Source organism: Daktulosphaira vitifoliae, unplaced genomic scaffold (assembly GCF_025091365.1).
Source record: "Daktulosphaira vitifoliae isolate Bord-2020 unplaced genomic scaffold, ASM2509136v1 Scaffold_3, whole genome shotgun sequence".
Lineage (NCBI taxonomy): Eukaryota > Metazoa > Arthropoda > Insecta > Hemiptera > Phylloxeridae > Daktulosphaira > Daktulosphaira vitifoliae.
In genome coordinates this window covers 18,120,045-18,143,210 of record NW_026099574.1, presented here as the reverse complement: position 1 = coordinate 18,143,210, position 23,166 = coordinate 18,120,045, and the positions used below count along the sequence as shown (strand labels likewise).

At 24.4% G+C, this 23,166-nt stretch overlaps 4 protein-coding genes across 24 annotated transcripts in view; 1 reads left to right on the top strand and 3 right to left on the bottom strand.

Annotated features, from left to right (window-relative positions):
• Nucleotides 1–777: 777 nt before the first annotated feature.
• On the bottom strand, nt 778–1,687 carry LOC126902403 (dynein light chain Tctex-type 1). The gene is made up of 3 exons (XM_050679645.1): nt 1,505–1,687; nt 1,200–1,365; nt 778–1,015 (listed from the first exon to the last, which is right to left on the bottom strand). Exons 1-3 carry the CDS (start codon nt 1,523–1,525, stop codon nt 867–869), a joined length of 336 nt encoding a protein of 111 aa, XP_050535602.1. The 5' UTR covers nt 1,526–1,687; the 3' UTR covers nt 778–866.
• Nucleotides 1,688–4,977: 3,290 nt separating this feature from the next.
• Nucleotides 4,978–9,615, bottom strand: LOC126902400 (mitochondrial outer membrane protein SLC25A46-like). Its single transcript, XM_050679642.1, has 6 exons — nt 9,212–9,615; nt 8,604–8,707; nt 7,496–7,674; nt 7,374–7,430; nt 6,256–6,401; nt 4,978–5,796 (listed from the first exon to the last, which is right to left on the bottom strand). Exons 1-6 carry the CDS (start codon nt 9,366–9,368, stop codon nt 5,180–5,182), a joined length of 1,260 nt encoding a protein of 419 aa, XP_050535599.1. The 5' UTR covers nt 9,369–9,615; the 3' UTR covers nt 4,978–5,179.
• A 383-nt stretch (nt 9,616–9,998) lies between these two features.
• LOC126902402 (SAP domain-containing ribonucleoprotein) lies at nt 9,999–15,970 on the top strand. The gene is made up of 8 exons (XM_050679644.1): nt 9,999–10,273; nt 11,384–11,483; nt 11,554–11,618; nt 11,694–11,804; nt 14,102–14,263; nt 14,322–14,414; nt 15,451–15,534; nt 15,616–15,970. The coding sequence occupies exons 1-8, from the start codon at nt 10,220–10,222 to the stop codon at nt 15,775–15,777; spliced, it is 831 nt and encodes a 276-aa protein (XP_050535601.1). The 5' UTR covers nt 9,999–10,219; the 3' UTR covers nt 15,778–15,970.
• Nucleotides 15,971–16,637: 667 nt separating this feature from the next.
• The window catches only part of LOC126902398 (calcium/calmodulin-dependent protein kinase type II alpha chain), a 35,874-nt gene continuing 29,345 nt past the window's right edge, over nt 16,638–23,166 (bottom strand). For 3 of the 21 annotated variants that reach the window (XM_050679619.1, XM_050679624.1, XM_050679623.1), the window contains 4 exons: nt 19,773–19,848; nt 19,609–19,703; nt 19,414–19,540; nt 16,639–19,161 (listed from right to left, as the gene is read on the bottom strand). In XM_050679619.1, coding sequence (XP_050535576.1) covers nt 19,014–19,161; nt 19,414–19,540; nt 19,609–19,703; nt 19,773–19,848 — 446 coding nt within the window. In that variant the 3' untranslated portion in view covers nt 16,639–19,013. Of the gene's footprint in view, nt 19,162–19,413; nt 19,541–19,608; nt 19,704–19,772; nt 19,849–20,442; nt 20,506–23,166 lie in introns of all 21 variants that reach the window. The other 18 variants (XM_050679627.1, XM_050679631.1, XM_050679633.1 and 15 more) reach the window with 15 other exon arrangements.

The following is a 23,166-nucleotide window of genomic DNA, read 5'->3' as shown; positions in this document are numbered from 1 at the left end:
ATAGTAAAAAGACCACAAAACAATGCTTATTATTTATTTAAGTTATTTTAAAATTTAAAAAATAATTAATTGGTTTGATTCTATTGCACCGAGCTATATTGTACTAGATTAATTTTTTTTTACGAGCAAGCATAACTGTATTAATATAAATAACATGTATATATAATTTTACTGCTTTACCAGCCCATTAAGGGCCGTAGAGGCTTCCCCCAAAGGAGGAGGTTTCTTAACCATTTATAATCCGGGACGGGAGATAAATCTGTCGCCGTAGAGAGGAATAGCGACGCCAATTACCAAACTGATCTCTCATTCGGCAAATTAAGCTGCCCGTGACTAAGTTTTGAACCCAAGGCAGTATGCGTCAAGCACTGCATGTTACCGACTCGGCCATAACGTGCCTCTATATATATGTATGTATGTATGTATAAAATAAAGCTAGGATGGCTGTCTATTTAGCTAATTCAGTAACATATTGTGCTTTAACGAAAGGATATAGAGGTGTTTTGGCATAAATAGTCTCTCTAAAACCTATCTATGCCTTTAATATTTATAACCTTTTGACAATTATGATTTTAAATAATATTTTTTATAATAATGAAACTTAAATTAGTAGCAGTATTTAATCAAAATAAACTTTTTACATACAATAATTCTGTTTGTATAAAAATGTAAAACTATATAAATAAGATAATTAACAAAGGGTTTATCCACAATGGTAAAAAATTTTAAACATGAATATTACTTTTTAAGTTAAATTTTATTAAATAATATATTAAACTTGGTTTGTAGTTCATATTTATAATACTTAATATTGGAGAAGCTTTAATTAAGGACAATATTTTACTGTAGCTGATAAATAATAATGTTTAAATTGCAAGTCCAAAAACAGATACTATGACATACATAGTTTTATTTTCCCATCTTACTGTACAACTACCATCAGTTAAATTATCCCAGTAACATGAACTAGCTGAATGAAATCCTGCTCCATTTTTCTGCATTATGGCACACGTTACTAAAAATGATTTTCTTTTTAAATTTATAGACAAAACAATTACTAATAGTTATTATAAGATATAATTTAAATTTAAATGATGCATTAAAATTATATAATATCAAAATTTGAAACTAATCTTACTAACAAATAAAAAATATTTATTACTATTATGAATACTGTTCATTTATCATATTATACAAACCAATATATTTAAAAGGTTTAGCAAGTTTACAAAGCCTTGTAAGACAATTTTCTACAACTGAATCTGTCCATTTATTAACCATATTTTGTTGATATAACTGACTTCCAATTACATGTTCAATAGAATCCTTAATAATATCACTCACTTCATCAACTACAAAAAGTGTCTGAAATAATAATGTAATAATTATTAGTAACTCAATAAAAATTCTTATTTATTGTATAAATATTAAATGTAATTTAAATCTTAATATTCTAAAATGTTTGAGTTATTAAATAATTTTATGTTAATAATGAAAATATTACCCCTTCACCAGCATCTGTCATTTTGATGACGCCAAAGTAAACTTAACTAAATTCTTTGATTTAGTATAAAAAACACAAAATATTTCAATTAATATTATAATTTTACTTAAACGAATGATAAATTTTAAATATTGCGTTATCAAATTATCATGTATAAAACTGACAAGATAAACACAAGTTATACCTTAGAATTATAATCACTAATTACCACCAGCCATTCAAATAACGAGGTAGATAACAAGATAATAATTCTATATTTGTCGAGCAAAATATTTAAATCTTAAGAAATTGATAATTTATTTTATTTATGACAATATAAAAAAGAAATCCTAGCAACTTAATGTCCATGGTGTTTTTTTACACATTTATTTATTTAAAATAAATAGATGCGTAATAAAAATTGAAATACTGAAAAATAAATTTGAAACTGATTAAATGAGACTTGGACAGTTACAAATTATCATACTGTATCGTTCTTTGTACATATCCAAATAATTTTTTGATGATTTTTTTTTAAGTTTAAATATTTATTGAAAATGCAAAGTTAAATCAGTTAGAGGATAAGCTGCTGATATTACACTCTTAGAATAAGATTGTAGTATCTCAATAATTTATAGGTACTAATATAATTTTACAATTTATTTATATTCGGAATATCATAGTTTCGTGAAACTTAATTTTGTATTAGGTCTAATTTTAGCTTCGATGCGAAGCTGAGAAGGTATTAATTAACACGCTTATATTAGTTTCACTTGTATGTATTTTTACTATGATGTGTTTTTCTATTGTTTTTTTTTTTTTTGTGTCTGTTACCACTTTTTCTCAGCTCTCACCGAACCGATTTCTTTCAACGATACAGTCAAAAGATCACAAATCGTATCTAGTCGAAGACATTACCCTCAAAAATTTCCCTCGTTTCCCGTAAATGGGAGAAATCTCTAAAAAAATTATAAATTCAAAAATCGCTAATTTTCGAAATTTTTTTTACTTAAAACTACTATAACTTTTTTAAAAATGACCAAATCAATATAATTTTTTTTTATAGATGCACAGTGTCTTTACTTATCATTTGGTATATTTTTTTAGAAATCTGATCCATTACCTGTCCACAGGGGTAATTTAAAATGACAACTTTTTCAACTTAACTTTTGTAAGTGTTCCGGAAAGTCTGATACTTTTATATATCTCTTAAATTAAATCTAATGTAATATACTTTATTATGGAAAAAAAATTTCCGACTTTATTTTGTCTTCACGGTAAAACAGACATCAAAGTTAATAAAAAAAAATACGATTTCTGTAAAAAAAATTTTTTTTATATTTTTAACATTATAACGCTATAACTTTTTAAAAAATGTATGGATCATTAAAATTTTTTTAAGTTGAGTACTATTTATATTCTTCTTTAAGGCAACATACTTTTTTTTAAAAATCGGACCATTATTCTTTATACAGGGGGTGTTCAAAACTTAAAAATGCATATAAAAAATAGAACTTTTTCAACTTAATTTTTGAATGTATTCCGGAAATATATGATTAATACTATTTATATATCTCTTTCATTCGACATACTTCTTTTTTTATAATAAAACCATTTCCCTTTATATATTTATTCATATATTACTCTTATAAATCATAAACTTGTAATCAGGATATAAATAAGAAAATAGGAGATCATGTAGCTAATCCACCAATTTTTTAAAATTAAATACTATCTACAGATTTGCATCAATGCGTTTTTTATGATAGTGATTTTAATCACTGTCAGATATCATTATAGTTGATCCAAATATGCCACGTCCCCACTGTGCCACAACCCCTCGTGCTGGGTTTATTTTATTATTAAAGTATTTTCTACATCATGTTATAATTTCAAAATATCTAAAGATAATGTTTACGTATTAAAGTATTCATATAAAAAATATATCGTACATGCGATGATTTCCCATTAATTAGGATTTCAAAAGCATTTAAATTTTTTATACAAACATTTTTTATAGTAATATTCCTTTACTGAATGTGTTGAATCTAAGAATATTTACGAAGTTTACCAAATCATTACCTCCCTTTTATCTTAAACAAGTTTTCTTTTCTTTTCACTCTTATGCATCTTGAAAATAAGCCCTACAAATGTTAATTATTTTTTATTTAAATATTTTTTCTCCCATTGCAGTAAATAATTTATTAATATTTTATTACATTATATTATATAATGTATTATTATATAAAAATAAAAATACATCACTATAAATAATATCACTTCAAATCCGCAAAATAAATATCAAATCAGTTGTCTTATATAATGCTTCATATTTTAATTACTTATTAACTTATATTAAATTAATTAACTAGATATAACAAGTTTAACGTTTTAATCTTGATATTCAAGTTATCTTCAGCAATCGTAACATACTCAGGATTTTTTTAATGAGCTAAGGACTTTTTCTAATCATCTGTTTATAGCACCATAGGTACCTTTAATAGATATTAATGTATGTAAATGCATCTGAAAATGGGGGAAGCATTATTGTCCTAATAAGGTTGTAGGTTGTAAGTACTTAGATCGTAGTTTTGAGAAAAGCAACTTTTTAAATCATCTTATTATTTTTATCTCATTGTTTCTCCTTCTGCAATATTTAATATGATTGGTTTGCAGCTCATTGTTATAATTAACAATCTCATTGTTAATTAATATAAAATACCGAGTATAACAGTAATAATAATTTTATTTCGCCACACATAAATTAAAATTATACATTTTAAGGATAGTTGTTGCATTTGACAACACAAAATTACAAAAGACAGAATTAGTAGAAATAGTAAGGAGTACGCTTGGCCTAATGGGTATAAAAGTATTTTTCGACACAAGGAGTCCCGAGTTTGATCCCAAGATACTTTACAGAATTAATTCTTTTGAGATTTAAACACTCACAAAGACCAATTATTAGTATCTATCCATAAATTTTCAATCTGACCAATGTCAATACTATTATAGTTTGTATTCTAACATAAAAAAAAGAGTTAAGTAACAATATCATCTACCTTAAACGATAAATCAAACGACTAGAATTGATACAGTTAATTTTTAAAGCATTTTATTATGTTGTATGTGTAACTTCATTAATTAATAAAGCAAAATAGCTGTATAATGTGGTAGGTTATTGTGAGATTACTTAGTATATTGTGATCTATAGTATAGACTGATATTGAGATTCTGTGGAGAATTATTTTTATATTTAAAAAACTATACATATACATGTAATCATTTTATCATAAAATATATTGCACTTACGCTATGAAATTAAAAAATGTGCCTAACAAATATTTTAGTATAAAAACTAATTCTTAATTTTTTGGCACTTACTACTTTATGCTTATAAGAGCAGAATAATCCACCATCCCTCCGTATATACTTCACTGTCCATATTACAACAATTTAAAATTTAACTTGTCTAGATTAAATTAATAAATATCTATGAACTATATACATTTATTAAAATTTAACAAAAAAAATATGTCTTTTGTAATACTTAATTTATTAATTATTATTTAATATTACAATTTACAGGTCAACAAAATAACAAAACTATTATTGTACATTAATGAAATATTCATAAGCTAACATAACTAAACACACAGTTTTCAATTTGAAAAATTAAAATATTTATTCTCAAGATTACATCATAAAAGATGTAGATCGAATGACTGATCTTGAAGTTGAAGGTCCAACGTTAAATTGCTCACTTACATTATGTTGAATACTATGAGTATTGTTAGTTGTTGAAGTAGATGGATTTGAAGAGTCATAAGTATCAATAATTTTTACAAGACTTATTTTTATCACTTTGTACAACACTCCTACTACAATTGTTTGAAGTATCAAAGCCCCAAATCCTTTAATTAGACCTAATCGTCCTTCTTGTGTAACAGTAGTTACAAAACAATCAATTGGCCCATCATATCCAGTTAAAATAGGTATAACTGAATATCCTGTATCAAGATTATCAATTATAGTACGTGTGCCTTGTAAATAAAGACGATGCATAATGGTTTCAATTGGATAAAGTATAGCATCACTTATAGCTGAGGCTGACAAATCAGATATTGCTTCAAACTGTTCACCATCAGCAAATGAATTTTTGTTTGATGTGACATTAGTTTGACGGACTTTATATAATTCATACTTAACTAATGAATGCTTGACACATTTACTTATAACAATATTAGATGTATACTTTAGAACTCCATATAAAACAGTGGGAATGACCAAAATCCAAATTGGTAACATACGTCCTAAAAAATATAGTAAAATTTGTAACATATTAGAAAATATAACTAGAAAAAATTCCACAAGGTTATATATTAAGACAATAGATTTGTTTAGTTCTATTAAACTAACAGTCAATTTTTTTTTTTTAATTTATTAGTTATTTTTTGAGGTTTCATTAACATAATCAATTAAATATTATTTTATGATTTATTTTATTTTGCTACAATATTTAAATATTTAACAATTAAAATTTTATAAGAGATTATGAAATTTTATTCTTCAAGATTTTAAAATTTAGTGCTGATATGGGAAATTAACGCCCACCTAGATTTTGAAGAGATTTACTTTTTAAGCATGCAATTAAAATTACTTGATTTAAGTTTTTATAAATATTTATTAAATAATAATATTTTAGTAAAAAATAAATTATTTTATTTTTGATAAATAAATGAAAAACAAATGTATTGTTTTTTCCATCATACCTTTTTGTGGGTAATTCCATTGAAGAAACCTAAAAAATCCTTCTTTGAAAACATCATAAAATGCAGTTTTATCACTTGCAATAATACTTTGAACAGTTTCCACAAGACATGCAGTATAAAATGGTGTGACAAGACTTAAACTTACACTTTAAATAAATAAAGAATTGATGAATATTTAAAAATTATAAATCGATCTTCAAAAGGAATAAAAATATTTATTAAATTTCTTATACTCAAATTTTTGTAATTATTTATTAGGCTGGTATAGAATTCCCATTATATTTTTACTTTTGACTATGTTGCTACAGTAGCTTTCTGTGTTTTTACACTTTATATAAATAAAATTCCCTAACTTGTAAGCTTAAGGTTTAAGTAAAAATTAAATTATTGTATCTTGTATCATAGATATTTTATTGAAAACAATTAAATAGTATTATAATATTGTACATAAAAAAAACAAACAATTTAGTTGAATATTAACCAATTTATGAATTCAAATACAAAAAAAAGCTTTAAAAAAGTTGCAAAACTTAAAAATTGTTTTATTTTTATTTGAAGCCTTATAACTTAGCGAATATTTAACTAAATTTCAGTCAAGTGTTACTTATTTTTTTTTATGTAGATTACATATTTAAAATTTTTGTCAGTAAAATATCTATGACACAAGACATAAAAATAGAGATGTAAAAATAAACAAAAAAATTGATTTTTATCCAAACTTTTAATTCACAGCTTGGTGAATTTTTTTAAATCTAGTTTCTACATGTTTACATCCATAGAATGCTACCATATCAATATGGCTAAAAAATAACAATAAAATAAAATTCTGAACTACTCTATTATTTAAGTTTTAGATTGTTTTCATAGTTTCAATAATCTGTTGATATTTTAAACATTTATTAACTCTTTTTGTTTTTAATGTATCTTAATTATTTTTTAAGCCTATCTCTAATATTTTTTTTGGTTTGGTCTATCATACAAGGTTCTAGAGTAGATATAATAGAAAAACTTATGTAGTTCAGTACAAAAAATTTCATAATTTATAAACAAGTTTATAACATATTGTTTTAAGAGGAAAAATAAACTTAATATTACAGAATTAAAAACAAAAGTATTACCATTTAAGTAGTAAATGTTTTCCAAAACTCTTTGAATTAGTAATTGATGACATTTCCCTATAAATATATTGTTATTTTACAATAATATACAAAGAATCTTATTCAAAATAAATTTAAATTACTTTGGCCAGTCAAAAAATTCTGATAAAAAAGCTTCAACAGCCATAGTCAATCCTTTGATAAGTAAAACTGTTCCAAAACCTTTCCATAATACTGCAACACCTTGAATTTTCATGAGTCTATATGCTACAGGAATTAAAGTAAATGGAACAATATGATAGCATGTGGAATCATAGTGCAACTGAAAATTTGTTTATATAAGTTAAAAACATGATTCAATTTTTATTATTTTATGCAGAAGTTAAATACAATTGAAGGGTACAGTGTAAAAATTACAGTAGTCTCATTTTAAGTTATTAATATTGTTAAGGACAGGGGCACTAAATATTATAGTGAGTACTGGAACTGGTTAAATGCACTTAATACCAATCAGACTATGTAGTGTACTGCCGTTTAAATAGAATCACTGGAGATAGAAGAGTTTGCCTGCCAAAAATCAATGATCTATGTTGTATAGTATAAAATAAGTATAGTGAACTGTGTAGTTATGTGCATGCGTGATGTGTTCGTGGGTCATCTGATCGATTGATAGTACAGATATCTACACTACTAATGTAATGGGGAATTATTATACGTCTAACGTAAGAACCAGTCCGAGTACGTTCTCACTATTAACAACTGTAATGTTATTAACAAATATTATAGTTTTATTTGATAGCCCATTAATATAAATGATAAGTAATGAAATACATTGGACGTGGTATGGTACAGTGTATTATTCAGTCTTCACTTCAGCTATTTGCTGTTGGTTTCTGAATAAGTGATCATACGGGAGATTTAATAATAATAAGCCAGTAAGCTGGCTTTATCAGCCAAAATATAGCTGTGTTGGGTTGACAAGTAGTAAAAAATCCTTTTAAAATTGCAAGGTTGACACCAAATAGTTGATATTGAAGCTAAAGAGATGATGATAAAATATTTTCGGTGAAAAATGTTCTATTTACTAAATCTATAATATATATTTTTATTTTATTATTTAAGAGATAGAAATAAATAACTTTTTTTTTGTGTTCCTAAATTGTACAGAAACAGATTACATTTGTTTATACACATTATCTTTCAATTATATTTTTATGATACATATTTGAAATAATGAAAACTTTTTCGTACTTGACACTGTCTTCTCAAAACAATAAAAGGATAGCTTACAACATGTTGTAAAATGATACATGTTGGCTTTAAACATTTGTTCACCGTTTCATTTACCATAACATCTAAAATATATAAAATGAAATAATAAGTTTAAAAGATATTGAAGTGAAACTTTTGAAATTGAATTTTTAATGTAGAAATATCAATGCTCATAGGAAAAAAAGGCCATACATATAATTTTTTTTTATAAATGAATTATGAATATTTCGATGTTTATACCATGACTTTTTTCTTCGTTATCAATAAAGCCAATTATTTTATTGATACAAATTTTTATATAAATAATTACCATTAATTATAATTAAATATTAAGTATAAATGGAATTTATTATGATGTTTAATTTTATTTAGTTCTCCTGTAAAATTATAAAATTTTAGTTTACAATATTTTTCCCTGTAAAGATTGATATAATATGCCACTTTATTATTACTTAATGCATTCTTTATGGACCAACTACACAATAAAAAGTTTCACTTTAAAACAATTATTTTAATTTGGTATCATTATTATGTCAATTACTTTCCTGATTTTTAAAAAATTGATTACTTTTTTATTTATTAATTACCTTTGTTTTTTGACATTTCTAAAAGCATTTCTCGATGATTCAACTTAGTATTTTCGGGATTCATAAGATTACTATCATTAGTAGCATAATTTTCAGAAATACTTCTAGATGCTCGGTGCCTTAAGCGGGCCAACTCAATAGATTCCAAACCGGCCATAATAATATGCAAGATCAATTATTAGTAAGCACTTAAGTTAGAGACAACTGATTGTTACCGTTATATAGTAAATCATACTTATGAGTAAAAATAATGTTTTTTAGTACTTTCAACATTTAAATGAATAATTATTTTATTTAATAAATATACTATGCATTAAAATTGAATTATAAAGATTTAGTAAAACTACGTCCGTATCAATCTATATGATCAGTCATACATATATAAATATATATAATAAACAATGTAACCATAAAAATAAAATGTATAACAAAATTTGTAACATACATCCGTGAAAAGGCTAGATATACAGTTCAAGTACATTGATAAAGTTTCATGTCAGTGTTTTCTGTTCACAAAATTTTAATTATTTGATTTTGATAGAATTTTTATAAAATTAGAATGAAAATAGTATTTTTGTGTAGATAAGTGTAGAATTTTATTATTATGGGTGTGTTAAAAATATTAAATAAAAATGTTAAAGCAAAACAATTATTTTATTTAGAAATTTCTATCTTGTAAATATATTATTTATTTTAGTAAAATTGAAAACACTGACTAAAATATCTGTTAATACAACCAACATGATAACGACATATAAGTATTAATAAAATATAAACAAAAAATTGATTACCATCCCGCCGCTGTATTAATGCCTTAACACGCCGATTCTTATGCGGTTAGTTGGGCACCTTATACTTTATAAAATACCTATATTTGTCATGTTGTATAATAATATTAAATAAAAATTACTTTATTCAAGACACCTTATACTTATATTGTAATATCTATTTACGCCCTTAATTAGAATTCCCATTTTTTTTTACTTATTTTTAGAAATAATACTTATTATGTCTGATATAAGTAATAACGTAAACAAATTCGAAGAATTAAGTAAAATGAAGGTAAGAGAGATTTTTTTATTTGTTTTGGAAAACAACTATACAACATTGTGTTCTTTTACATATTTACTATATTACTAGTTATATAGCATAACTAGTAACAGTTATGCTATATTTATAAAAATTTATAACTCAAATTATTTTGATAGTAATTTTTTAAACAATTAAGATAATGAAATAATATTGATTAAAAAAAAAAAGCAAATAAATATATAGTTTACTGTGCAGTCTGTAGTATTCTAATTTAGTTTATATTAAATTTTAAATTTATATTTTTTTTTTACAAAAAAATTAATTTTTCTATTGGAAGTTTTCCAAGTTGTTAAATAAAAATTATATTATTTAATATTATACATTTTATATAAAAAATATATAAATTAAACTCAAAGTAGTTTTTCTCAATTAGAAACTCTACCTAATTGAATATGGTGTGAACTTTACATAAACATTAATTTTAGTAATACTTCTTTACTAAAAGTAATCTAGTTTTAGGAAATCTAATCTAGTGGTATTATACATATTATGTTATTGACGAGTTATAAAAAAATAAATATTGAAAACATCTTTCGTTCCCTTACAAATACAAGAATTCCCTGATGTTTATTAGAGAATTCTTATATGTTAGCATATACTTTTTCTGAATTAAAAGTTTTAGCTTCTTCAAAATCATAATGGCAAAGGCAAAACATTTTTATAGGTAGTATTCAATATGTATTTTTAAATCTAATCCTCAGTTAAATCTTAACAACAACCTACTATTTTTAAAAAATTGCTATTACGTTAAACATTATAGATATTGCTATTAACACATGATTTTCACTAAATTATATTTTATAATAGTAATAATACTTTGATAAGCAATAAATTATAAAAAAATTTCGTATATATTTTTTTAAATTGACTCCTAAACTGTTTAATTAAAAGGTTTTATTATTTCTGTTAGTCAATAAAAATTGGATTGTTTAATTATTATTGTATTAATGTTTTTTTATTAAATGTTAATAAGTATTTCATTAAATTAAAAAAATATAGTAATTTTATTTAGATTGATGATCTTGAACAATAATATTATCAAATTAAATGTTTGTTTCTTTTTATTCTATAAATTCATAGGTCAATGATTTGAAGAAAGAGTTAAAAGCAAAAGGTTTAAGTACTGTAGGAAATAAACAAGAACTTATTGACCGCATGATAAATCATTCTGAAACATCAGGTTTGTATTATAACTAAAAATTATTTATTTTTTATGTATCTGCTCGAAAATAGTAATGGTTTTATTTTAGTTTTAGATCTTGAAGATGCAGTATTAGATGAAGACAACATACTAGATGAAGATGACGGTTTGGAAGTTAGTTAAATTTGTATATATTGATAAAATTTCAATAACTTATTAAGTAAAATAAAATATTTTTTTATTTTGTAGGATGACTTTGATGATTCTGATATTGATGAGTCAAAAGTTTTAGGAGATGTCACAGGAAAAGACATTAATTTAGAAAGTAATTTGTTATCTACAGATTCAACTGATCAACAGGTATAGGATATATAACTCATTTAGTCTTTCATAGTGTTTTTAGATATAATAGAGCCTGTGAATAAATGATTATTAATAAATTTGTGAGTTTTAGAACTTACACTAGAACTAGAACTATCGCTAGTTCTAGTATAAGTTAATTTTAATGAGCCTTCAGAAATCATAAAATATTTTAATCCATGAGGATTATAAGGGGCAGTACAATGCAGTTTTTGAAAATATATGCTTTACAGCATGGATTTATTTTTATTGATACCAAAAAAAGTATCTAAATTCAGGGATGAGTTGAAATTAAATTTTATTTAACTTTTAAAGAATTTATAATTTTTTATGCTTTTTTATTAAATATTTTTTTATTAATTTTAGGTAGAAGTATTAAGTAAAACATGATTTCTTTATCATAAGTATTATTATTAAAATTGTATTGTCAGAAAATATTTAATTATTAACCTAATTAAATAAATAATTTTCTGATCAAAAATACTAAAGAATTTCAATTTTAATAAATCTTTTAGGATAATAGTAAAATCAATAACATTTTTTTTCTGAAAATATGTATATCTTACATTAGATCATAATAGAGTTTAAAATAAACAGTTATAAACTTCTTCTTCTTCTTCCTCGCCTTAATCCCAACTACTTGGGGTCGACCACCCTTATCCTAAATTTCCACTTGACACAATCTCCCAGATCATCTATGCTCACATCAGCTGTCCTCATATCGCATTCAATAACATCTCTCAATCTCTTTTTTGTTCTTCCTGTATCTCTTCTTCCTTTCTTTTCCTTCCTTCATTTCTATAACTGTTTTTACAGCTTCAGATTCTTCTCTCCTCATAACATGACCAAACCATCTAAGTCTATTTTCTCTCATCTTATCCACGATTGACACTACACCTATACTCCTCATATATGCTCGTTCCTTATCCTATCTTATCTAGTCACTCCACTCATTTATCTAAGCATTCTCATCTCTGCTACACTCATTCTCTGCTCTACTTTCTTATCAACCACTTAACACTCTGAACCATACATCATAGCTTCCCTCACTACAGTTTTGTAGAATTTACCTTACAGCCTCATTGGAATTTTTTTATCGCATAATACACCAGACGCTTCTCTACACTTCAACCGCCCGCACTTGATTCTGTGTCTTACATCCTCGTCAATACCACCGCTCTTTTGCACAACTGATCCTAAATACTTAAAACTTTCCACCTCTCCAATCACGTCCTCACCAATTGTCACTGGTCTCCTTATTTCAGCTACCTCGTGTTCTCCTTTGTCAAACTCGTACTCTATGTACTCTGTCTTACTCCTACTTATTCTTAAACCCATTTCTTCAAGAGCTGATCTCCACACCTCTAGCCTTTGATTAATTTCCTCCCTATTTTCTCCTATTAACACTATATCGTCAACAAACAATATGCACCACGGCATCTCTACTTTTATTTCTCTAGTAATTTCATCCATCACTATAGAGAATAAGTAAGGGCTTAAAGCAGAACCTTGGTGCACTCCTACTCTTACCCAAAAACCTTCTGATACTCCTCCTATGCTTTTTACCCTGGTACAAGTGGCATCATACATATCTTCTATTATATTAATGTACCTTTACGGGACTCCTTTTCTCATTAATGCCCACTTTAGAACCTCTCTCGGTACTCTATCATACATTTTGTCCAAATCTATAAATACCATACAATGTTTTTCTTTTTTTCCCTAAACTTTTCTATTAGTTGCTTCACACAAAATAATGGCTCCATTGTTGATTTACCAGGCATAAATGGTTTTAGTACAGTAAATAAGGTGAAGTTTAAGAGGTATGATGAGTTGTATGATAGGCTAGGAACAAAGAAAGGCGAGAAAATAAACAGTTATAATACTAAATAAAAAATAAAAAAAAAATTTGTTTTGGTTAACAATGTTAAATATTGTAACTATTAATTTAAATGAATATTTTATTTAATAAGTTAAAAAGTTCAAAATATTGTTTTTTTTTAACTTTTATGCAAATTTTTAAATTTAAGTTGCTTATTGAATAAATTTTATTTGAAATTTTTTTTTCAAATCACACTCATTTTAATAAAAATTTCACTTGTATGACTTTTGCTCTAAAATTGTAAAACAATTTTATAATTTCATTGAAAAAAACTAGATAATGGAATACAACTTTGAAAACTTTGGACTGACTTTATGACTTTGGAAATAAAAATTTATAAAAAAATTCTTTAAAAACTGTCAGAAAAGTTATATTATGAATGTTTTTGATATTTCTATTTTGTTTTATTTTTCAGACAAATCAACCAAAAAAAGTAACTTTAAAGAGAAACTCAGTGACTACCTTGAATGGTGATAATAGACCAAAAGAAGAAGAAATAAAAGATGAAAATAAAGTGTCTGACGAAAAAGATCGGGTTATTAAATTGGATGATGTTGAAATATTAAGTCCATCTGAAGTAATTATTTAATATTTTTATTTTTATTTATAAGATTATACATAAGTTTCATTTGTAGAGGATTTTAATGAGAGCAAAAAAATTTGGTAGTAATATATCAGAAGATAAGAAACTGGCAAGACTTATCAAATTTGGAGCAGTTAATGAACAAGTATGTATAATTTTTTTTATCTAAATAATTAAAGTAAGCTTAATTTATGTATTTTTGACTATAATATAATTAAAACTATGTTATATTATATCATAATTGGAGAATGGATTAATATGCATTTATAAATTTTGTTAAGTTATTTCAAAAACATTATCAGAAAGTTCAAGTTTATATTAATAGGCTTGAAAACTTGGCAGTGTAATATAACTAGATCTAGAGTGTTGGGGGTGATTAGAGGTTTATTCTCCCCCAAAACAAATATTATTTCTACTGTATTAAATAACTATACGACAAAGTTACACAAATTTGGGATCCTTCAAAGTGACTCAAAATTTATAAATGCATATAATCCCAGACTCCAGTTATCAATTTTTTTTTTTTTTTTTTTTGTATACTATATAAATAAATCTACATTCTAATCATAACTTGGTTATTAAAATAATTATATTTGGTTTAAAAAGATTTGATTATAATTCACTGTAGTTAGGAATTTTACAAAAAATATTGCATAAAATTTGCAAACCTTAGCATATTGTGTTTTAGTTGATTATCTTCTGTTTATTACAATTTACTCTATGTAATTTTTTTATTTGTTAGGTGTAAGATTTTTAACATTATTCCCAGATATTTATTGCATCTTAAAATCAAAATAATCATTCAATTAATTTTGATATTATTATAAAAATTATTACTATTATATATTTTAAAATGACTAGCATATAGGATATATCATGAAAATCATTAATACTAAATTGTAAAGGTAATTTTAATAGATAATAATAATTTATAATACTTCATATTGGTAGTAATAAAAATTTTGATTGTCTCTATCAAATTCAAATTTTCAAAACATATAATAATTATATGTTTTGAATAATTAAATCTAATTATTAGATTTATAAGAATGCATGTCTTATAGACAATAATTTTAATATAATGTATATTCTACATAATATTAATATCTTTGTATCAATTCTCATATATTTATGTCATTTAATTTTATATGAAAATAAATTGAAATTTCTCTTTTACATAGAAACCTAATGTAGATGCTGACAATGATAAATTGAAAATGAGGGCTCAACGATTTGGAGAAACTGTATCCAAAACATTGCATGATGTAAGTACAATTTTTATTTGAAAATGAAAAATTTTATATTCATATAATATACTAATAAATTATTTGAAATATAATTTATAGAGTGAAAAAGAAGACAAACTTAAAGCTCGTGAACTTCGATTTGGAACAATTGATAAAACTGTATTAACAGCAATAAAAAAACGTAACAGTGGAGAAAATATTGGGAAACAAAAAAAATTTAAAGGTGGTAAAAGAAATTTTCCATATAAGAAGCGGTATTAAAACAATTTTTTGTATATGTTTGTAAATTTTTTATGGTTAATCACCAATAATGTATGTATTATTACATTTTTTTCTACTATAGCCTGTAACCAGTAATAATTAGTTTCTTGTTTTGACATATATCAAAATGTTATTGGTAGTGCCCACAAACTTATGAATTGACTAAAAATTTATTAAAGAAATTAAACTTGCATTCCTTTGTGTGTAATTAGTTCAGATTTATAAGTAGTTCTTTTAAACTTAACAATCAATTCTAAAATCGAAATTTTAATTTAAGATTAAAGAATAAATAAAAAATTGTTATAATCATTTAGCTAATCAATGAAGTAATTAAATATTAATAAACTGACATTCTTACTTTTTTGATAGTATGATTTAACTATTTAAATATAATTCCAAAATTCTTTGTTTTTATGCATTTTTGCTTCATTTTAAGTTGAAATAAATTTTTGAATTTTAAAAATTTAAACTAAAAAAACGTACTTAAAAATACTGAATTTTATATTATAAATTAAAAAAAAAATTTATTTAAATATTATATATCATAAAATAAAAAGAGAATTACAATTAATCATATAAAAGCACAAGAGGCTCATAAAAATAATTTCTTAAATAGTTAAAAGTCTGCTCCTTATTTTTAACAACTTCTGCCGAGCTAAAACTCAATAGCAGAATTTTGTTAGTTACATTAATATAAGTATTAATTCAAACAAAATTATTTCATTGATTATTTATTTACCCTTTTATATACCAATGATTTTTTTGTAGTATTTAACAATTGAAGGTTAAATTATTTTATGGTTTTTATGATCTTTTATTTTATTTATGCTATACTATTTATAATAAAAATAAATAATGGTTGAAGTAACAACAACAAAGTTATAGAGCTAGAATATATATAATAATAAGTAATAATACAATTAACAAATTACAAAGAATGTGATGATCAAAATCATCACAAAACATTAAATTATAAATAAAATAAAGTTGTTTAATAATTTTACATTATTCAGAAATGTGATTTATTAAATTAATTTAAAAAACAATTATATTTTGAAAAACTCACAAATTTAAAAATTGAAAGAAAATTTAGTTTAAATAGTGAACATAAAGCACCAGTCTTTTTGTTATAATATTTTATGTAGAATCAATATTTAGTTAAAAACCTTTAAAATGCTAAAAAAAACAGCAATAATTATCTTTAAATTAATTTCCTCTGCATGAAAACCGATCACAGTTAGCGAGGAGAGAATAGATTTAATTTTTTGAACTCGCTTAAATTTTTAACTTATATATTGTAATAATATACATTTATAAACCCTAATAATAAAAATAAACAAAATTTAGTTTGACTAGAATTATTATAATTAAATACACTTCTTAAGGTTAAATATACAAGTGTGAGGTGAAAGAACAACATGATGTACTTAAAAATTAATCATACAAGAAAAGGTAGTAATATTTTACAACATAATTTACATAGGATACATGCCTATTAATTACTGTATGAATAATAAGTAGGTTTATAAATGTTATAATATCTTTCTAATTTTAAATTGTTTATATATATATATTAGACATTATTAACAAAAAGAAGCATTTTCTGCTGTTTTATAATAAAACATTATAACCGTGATAAAAATATTAGAAAAAACAATATTGAAGTTTTATAATGAAATAAAATTTAGTAATATGTTATTTCTTATGTATGATAAATTTTAACATAATTTTTAACTGGATGTCTTTATTTACTAATACCATAAAATATAACAAAGTAAGATATTATGTTTTTATTTGAAATTCATGAAAAATAATATTTTTTCTGTTATATTTATTATTATTATAATTGATAATCTCAAATAGGAACCTCATATTATACAAAATGATTATAATGGTTTGTTGTCAACCTTAAGATTGTTCAACGATTTTAAGAAAATCCACAAGAGTTAATATACTATGTATTACATATTTTAGATTTTATAAATTTTAATGAAAAACATTGACCAAACATTAACTAATTCCAACCGTAAAAAAAATTTAGTTAAGAATCTAAATTTGAACTGAAATTATATAATTTTAATGGCGTAATTAGGGTTTCATTACGAGAAGAATATATATAAGAAAATTTTTCAGACCCCCCCTTTAAACAAAGAAAAAATTTATCTGGCATATAACAATTTTTGTCATGGGTGGGATGTAACAACCATATCCCAACCAATAACTATGCAAGTGTATACTTTTATTTTAATAATTTGTGATGAATAGAGACACATAATTTAACAGATTTGTTATGTTTAATAATGTTTAATTATTAGTATAATTTATATAATTATATATATAATCTATAACCCCTATAATTTTTAATATCGGTTGATGGGTTATAATTTTATTACTAATTATAAGAAAAATAAAAATGCGACATGCCCAAGCCAAAAAATCATCGATATTGAATTTTTACGTAATGTGCAAATTTAGTAAATTGGTGCGCTTAAAATTGTATAAATAAATATTTTAATTTCTGTGAATAGCGAATTTTTGTAAGAAAAGTTTTATTTATTGAGGATATTTAAATGAACTAAACCTCTCTAAAGTTGAATTGAACAAATAAATTATTTATTTTATTATATTCATATTATAAAATAAAAGTTGTTTTTTTAATAATTTATTAATATTAATTTTATTGGCAAAAATTAAACCCAATTTTTATTCAACAAATATAATCAACATATTATTTTAATAACTTGAATAAACATTGTAACCGGGCATGGTAGTTTTAGGAGGCAAAGTTCTCACGTATATATGATTAATATATTTCAACCCCACTAAACTGTAATCAAATTTCAAAATTAGTTTTAACTTCATTAAGCTGTTTTCTCATTTAAAATTATTACAAGTTGATACTTTAATATTTTTGTTTTAATGGATTTTTGTAATCTACCTTCTCAAATGTTGGTATAATATTTATAATATAGGATTTATATAATTTAACCATTTATAATTTTAATATAATAATAAAAACAACAAAATATACATATAACACGCCTTTTATATGTATATTTAATATTTATCATCATTATAAATAATCAACATAATTATCAGTCAAAAGAAAAAATTAAAATAGTAGAAGATTAATTGAAATAAAGTAAAAGGAACAAAAAATCGTCTAATTGTATGGGTTTTTTTTGTTCTATTACCATCGGATAATGATTTTTCAATTTAACAACGTTTGTTTTCGGTTATTTGCCTGTGCCAGACGACGGGAGAAACGCACTGTTGGTGGATGCTACTGATGCAGACCTGTGTGAATGCACGTTTTGCCACTTATTATCACGCCTATGCCACACTCTCGTCTCTTCATATTGATGTGATCTGGGAACCCCTTGTCTATAAATAACCAAATCAATATTAGTTTTCATACATCAGTAGTAAAACAAGACCATTGTAATGTTACATATATGTAGCAGTATTTATAATGAAGTATATGCAGATATGTACTTAAGGATTTATGTTTTAATTAAAGGAAAAAAGTCTCTTTCGACCTAAATTTCGTCACAATATATTTATCATTTTATTTTTAGTAAACTCTTAACCAGAACCTACTATAGGGGGAAAGTAGTTAAAAAAATTTGAACTTACTTATCAATATATTGTACAAGTATAATATATGCAATGCAGGCTGCGTCATCGCCAAGTAAATGTACTGTAGGATTTAGTACAGTGGTGTTAATTCCTCTGTTCTTTCCTAAAACTGTCAACACAGATTCTATACTTAACAGATGAAATGTGTACTTAAGCAACAAAATGTTGCGCGCCGAAAGATTGTTATACTACCATGGTCAAAGTAGAACTTGTGGAATTCCATTCCTTCTAGTAAATTTCCAAGTGCTTCTGGTTCGAACGCAGTCATATGAGGATCACAAATTTTTCTAACAAAACCCAAAAAAGTAATTTACAATAAATTCGTTATTTTAATGTATAGTAAATAATAATCATACGTATATCCTTCAAAATCGGCATTATTGATCGATTCAATCAATTGTTCGGTTATCTTGACGATTTCTTGTTTACGTGCTAAAAAATATACACATTAAGTATTTTTTGCATTTCTATCATTAAAGGTGTGTTATTAATGAATTGAAGGTGTATAATTTAATATGTTATAATTAATTAAATGTGTGTATATAATGCGTTAATATTTTTTCGTTGTATAATATAATGGTTTAATATTGATTAATCGTGTTAAACACAAATTAGTAGTTACATACACAACAAAAATTAAAATAAAAAACTTTATTTTATTGTGTGTGTTTGTGTTTAAATGTTCCATTTACAGTTTTCAAGTGTCAATATGAAGTACGAGAAAAAAAAATTAAATCAGTATTGGTGGCTACCAAAAGCTTAAAATGCAAATCGTCATTCATGTGAGTAAAAAATAATCAAAGTTCTCAATCAATAATCAATAGATAATACAAAACGTTTTATAATCTAATTAAAAAAATTGCTTATATAAATGATTAAAATACGATTAAAAAATGTATGCATTAATTTGCTTTTTATGTACAAGGCGTAAGGGTTATGTAAATATTAACGTGTAGGAAAGAGGTTGAAATGTACAAGTGTAATTTTTCCAAAATATAACTATCTAAATTGGTATATAAAACTCACCTGAACCGCAAGAATTAGTCGAGTGCTGCGAGAATGTCTTGTTGGGATAGACAATCCTCACGTCTTAGTGAAAATGTGTGAATAAATAAAACACAAGAAAAAAAAGAAATGCCAAAAACGAAAAAGGATGAAAAAAAAAAGAAAAAAACACTATTAGTATTTTTTTTATTCTAATCTTTAGTAAAAATTGTTTTATTAAACAATAAATGTTTATAATATTGTATTGCTACATATGCATTGTTTTCCCGATGGGTTAGGTTAATTTTACTAATAAAAATAATAGTTTTTTTATATATGTACACTAAATGAACTACAACTATGACTATTTATTATAATTTCTTTTTTTATAGCTAAGGTTTTATTATGATAACAGTCAAATTACCTGTAAAAAGTACATTTCATGAGATTACTTAAATAAGATTTTAAAATATGAACTATTGTTGAAATAGTTTTAGAGAAATTATTTTAATAAATGTATTAATAATACTTCTGAAAAGAGCGCTAAGTCTAAAATACAACATGTCCCGAAATCATAAGTTAAAAATATACTGTACATTAACTGTGTCAACATTTTTTTTTTTTTTTTTATACAACGTGATTTGTTTATCATAACCACTATTAATAAAAATGTTTTTTGTTTACATATATTTCTTGATTTATCATTTTTTAAATTAATATAAAAAATATTAATTACTTTTTAGTACCATCCCTTATAACTTATAATGGTATCAACTAATTTTTTTTAATAGCAACATACATATTTATCTAACTTATAAAATAATAAATAATTTAATAACAAAAATGACGGATCGGTAACAAATTTTAAACCAGTACTTTTAAAGTTATAATGATTTTAAAATTCTATTTATGAAACCTGACCGAAAATAGGGTTTGCGTGCCAGTAGAATAGGAATTGAGGAATGATAGAAATCCTCAAAAAAATTATATAGTGGAAACAATTTTTTATATTTTAAAGCGGTAATGAAAATATTCTATTTGTATACCTCCCTAATACAATAAAAATTACGCCACTACTATGTAGCAGTCGCCGGGTCATGTGCACTGGTCGCACTTCTCCTGACCGTATAAAATTTTTAATAACTTTTGAATACTGTTTGAAAAGCTGTTACCGACTTGTTATTTTCTTAATTAGATTATTTTCTATTTTGTATATTAACTGAATATGTATGTTTAGTAAAAAACTATATTGTTGACACTCATATTAGTAACAAAGTTTAATATTAAAAGGTCATTAATACAGCTTAATACTTTTGGTCTCTAGATTTATTAGCATAAATCAGAAAATATATGTAACTAAAAAAACAAAATATTTATATTAATATTGTATTTATTTTGCGAGTAATTGAGTGATTATGATTATAACTTTATATACAGCTCATAAAGTTGTTATACGGATAAATTATTTTTTACTAATTAATAGAGATACTTTGGTACGATAAACTATACAATAAAATTATAAAATGATTCTATTAAAAAATTAAAATTTTAATGAATCTATTTATATCACGAATTTATTTTTGTAATATTTAGACTGAAAATGTTTTCCCAGCTATAGGCGCAACTAGAATAAAATGTTTGGAGGCGCTAAACTAATTATCTTTACACCGTAAATTTTTTTATATAAATATAATTATTATTCTTATTATATAATTTTCTATATTTTTGGTGGAGACTAATTCTTCTACCGGGGGACTAAATTCTTTTTAGCTTCTAGCCCTCTAGTTGCGCTTATGTCCTTAATTACTATTAATATTAGTAATTTATAGTACAGTTAGCATGTTAAATTGAGTCTATGTATCAAAATATTTTGATATTTATTAAGAAAATACTTTTTGAACTTCAATAGTCTACATAATAATTATGTAGATTATAAATCAGATAATTTATTATTATTGGCACACATAAATCTCTCTAAATTTGCATTATTTTATCTAACAATTTAGGCAGGTAGGTACAACTAAAAACTAGTATTTAAGTATATTGTAATGATAGATAGGAAATTATCAAATTTTAAATTTATAAGCGATTTTGGAGGATTAACTATTTTGAAGTACTTACAGATATCTTTTGAACTGCTGCCGCCACCGTAATCGTTAGTAAATCGGTCCATCGTATCGTTCAGACGTTCTAAGGTGGCGGGCGATGCTATTGAATCGTCGGAACAGGAACGACAAGAAAAACACAATGTCATGCTACGCAAGCACAGGAAAATGCGTACCAAATGATACAAAGATCTGATCACGAGGGTTGCGTGCACGTGCTGTTACATTAACTGACTACACCGCCGTCGTCGGACTTGGTTGGACGTTCACGATGTGACGTTTTTATAGACGTTAATTAGCCGAGTAAAAACGCATTGGAGTATGTTTTAGGATAGTCTGAGTAGTGAAAACCACGAAATAATGAAAAACGCCGTAGAATTCAGTCAACACTATTTATATTGGCTCAAACGAGAGATTTAGGTTAATTCATGTTAATTGTTAGGTGTCTTAAGACACGTAATTATATATGTTTAGTTTTGACTAAAATTTCAGACAGTGTATATTTTGTTGCTGGAAGCCCACGCACTCAGCAGTAGTCGACGCACACGAGCCCAACGCGACCACAAAGACCACAATATATTATCACATGAAAACGACACTGCTGAGTAGAAGTAAAAATAAAACTAACATAATTGTTCGCTAATAAATTGTTGTTATTTTA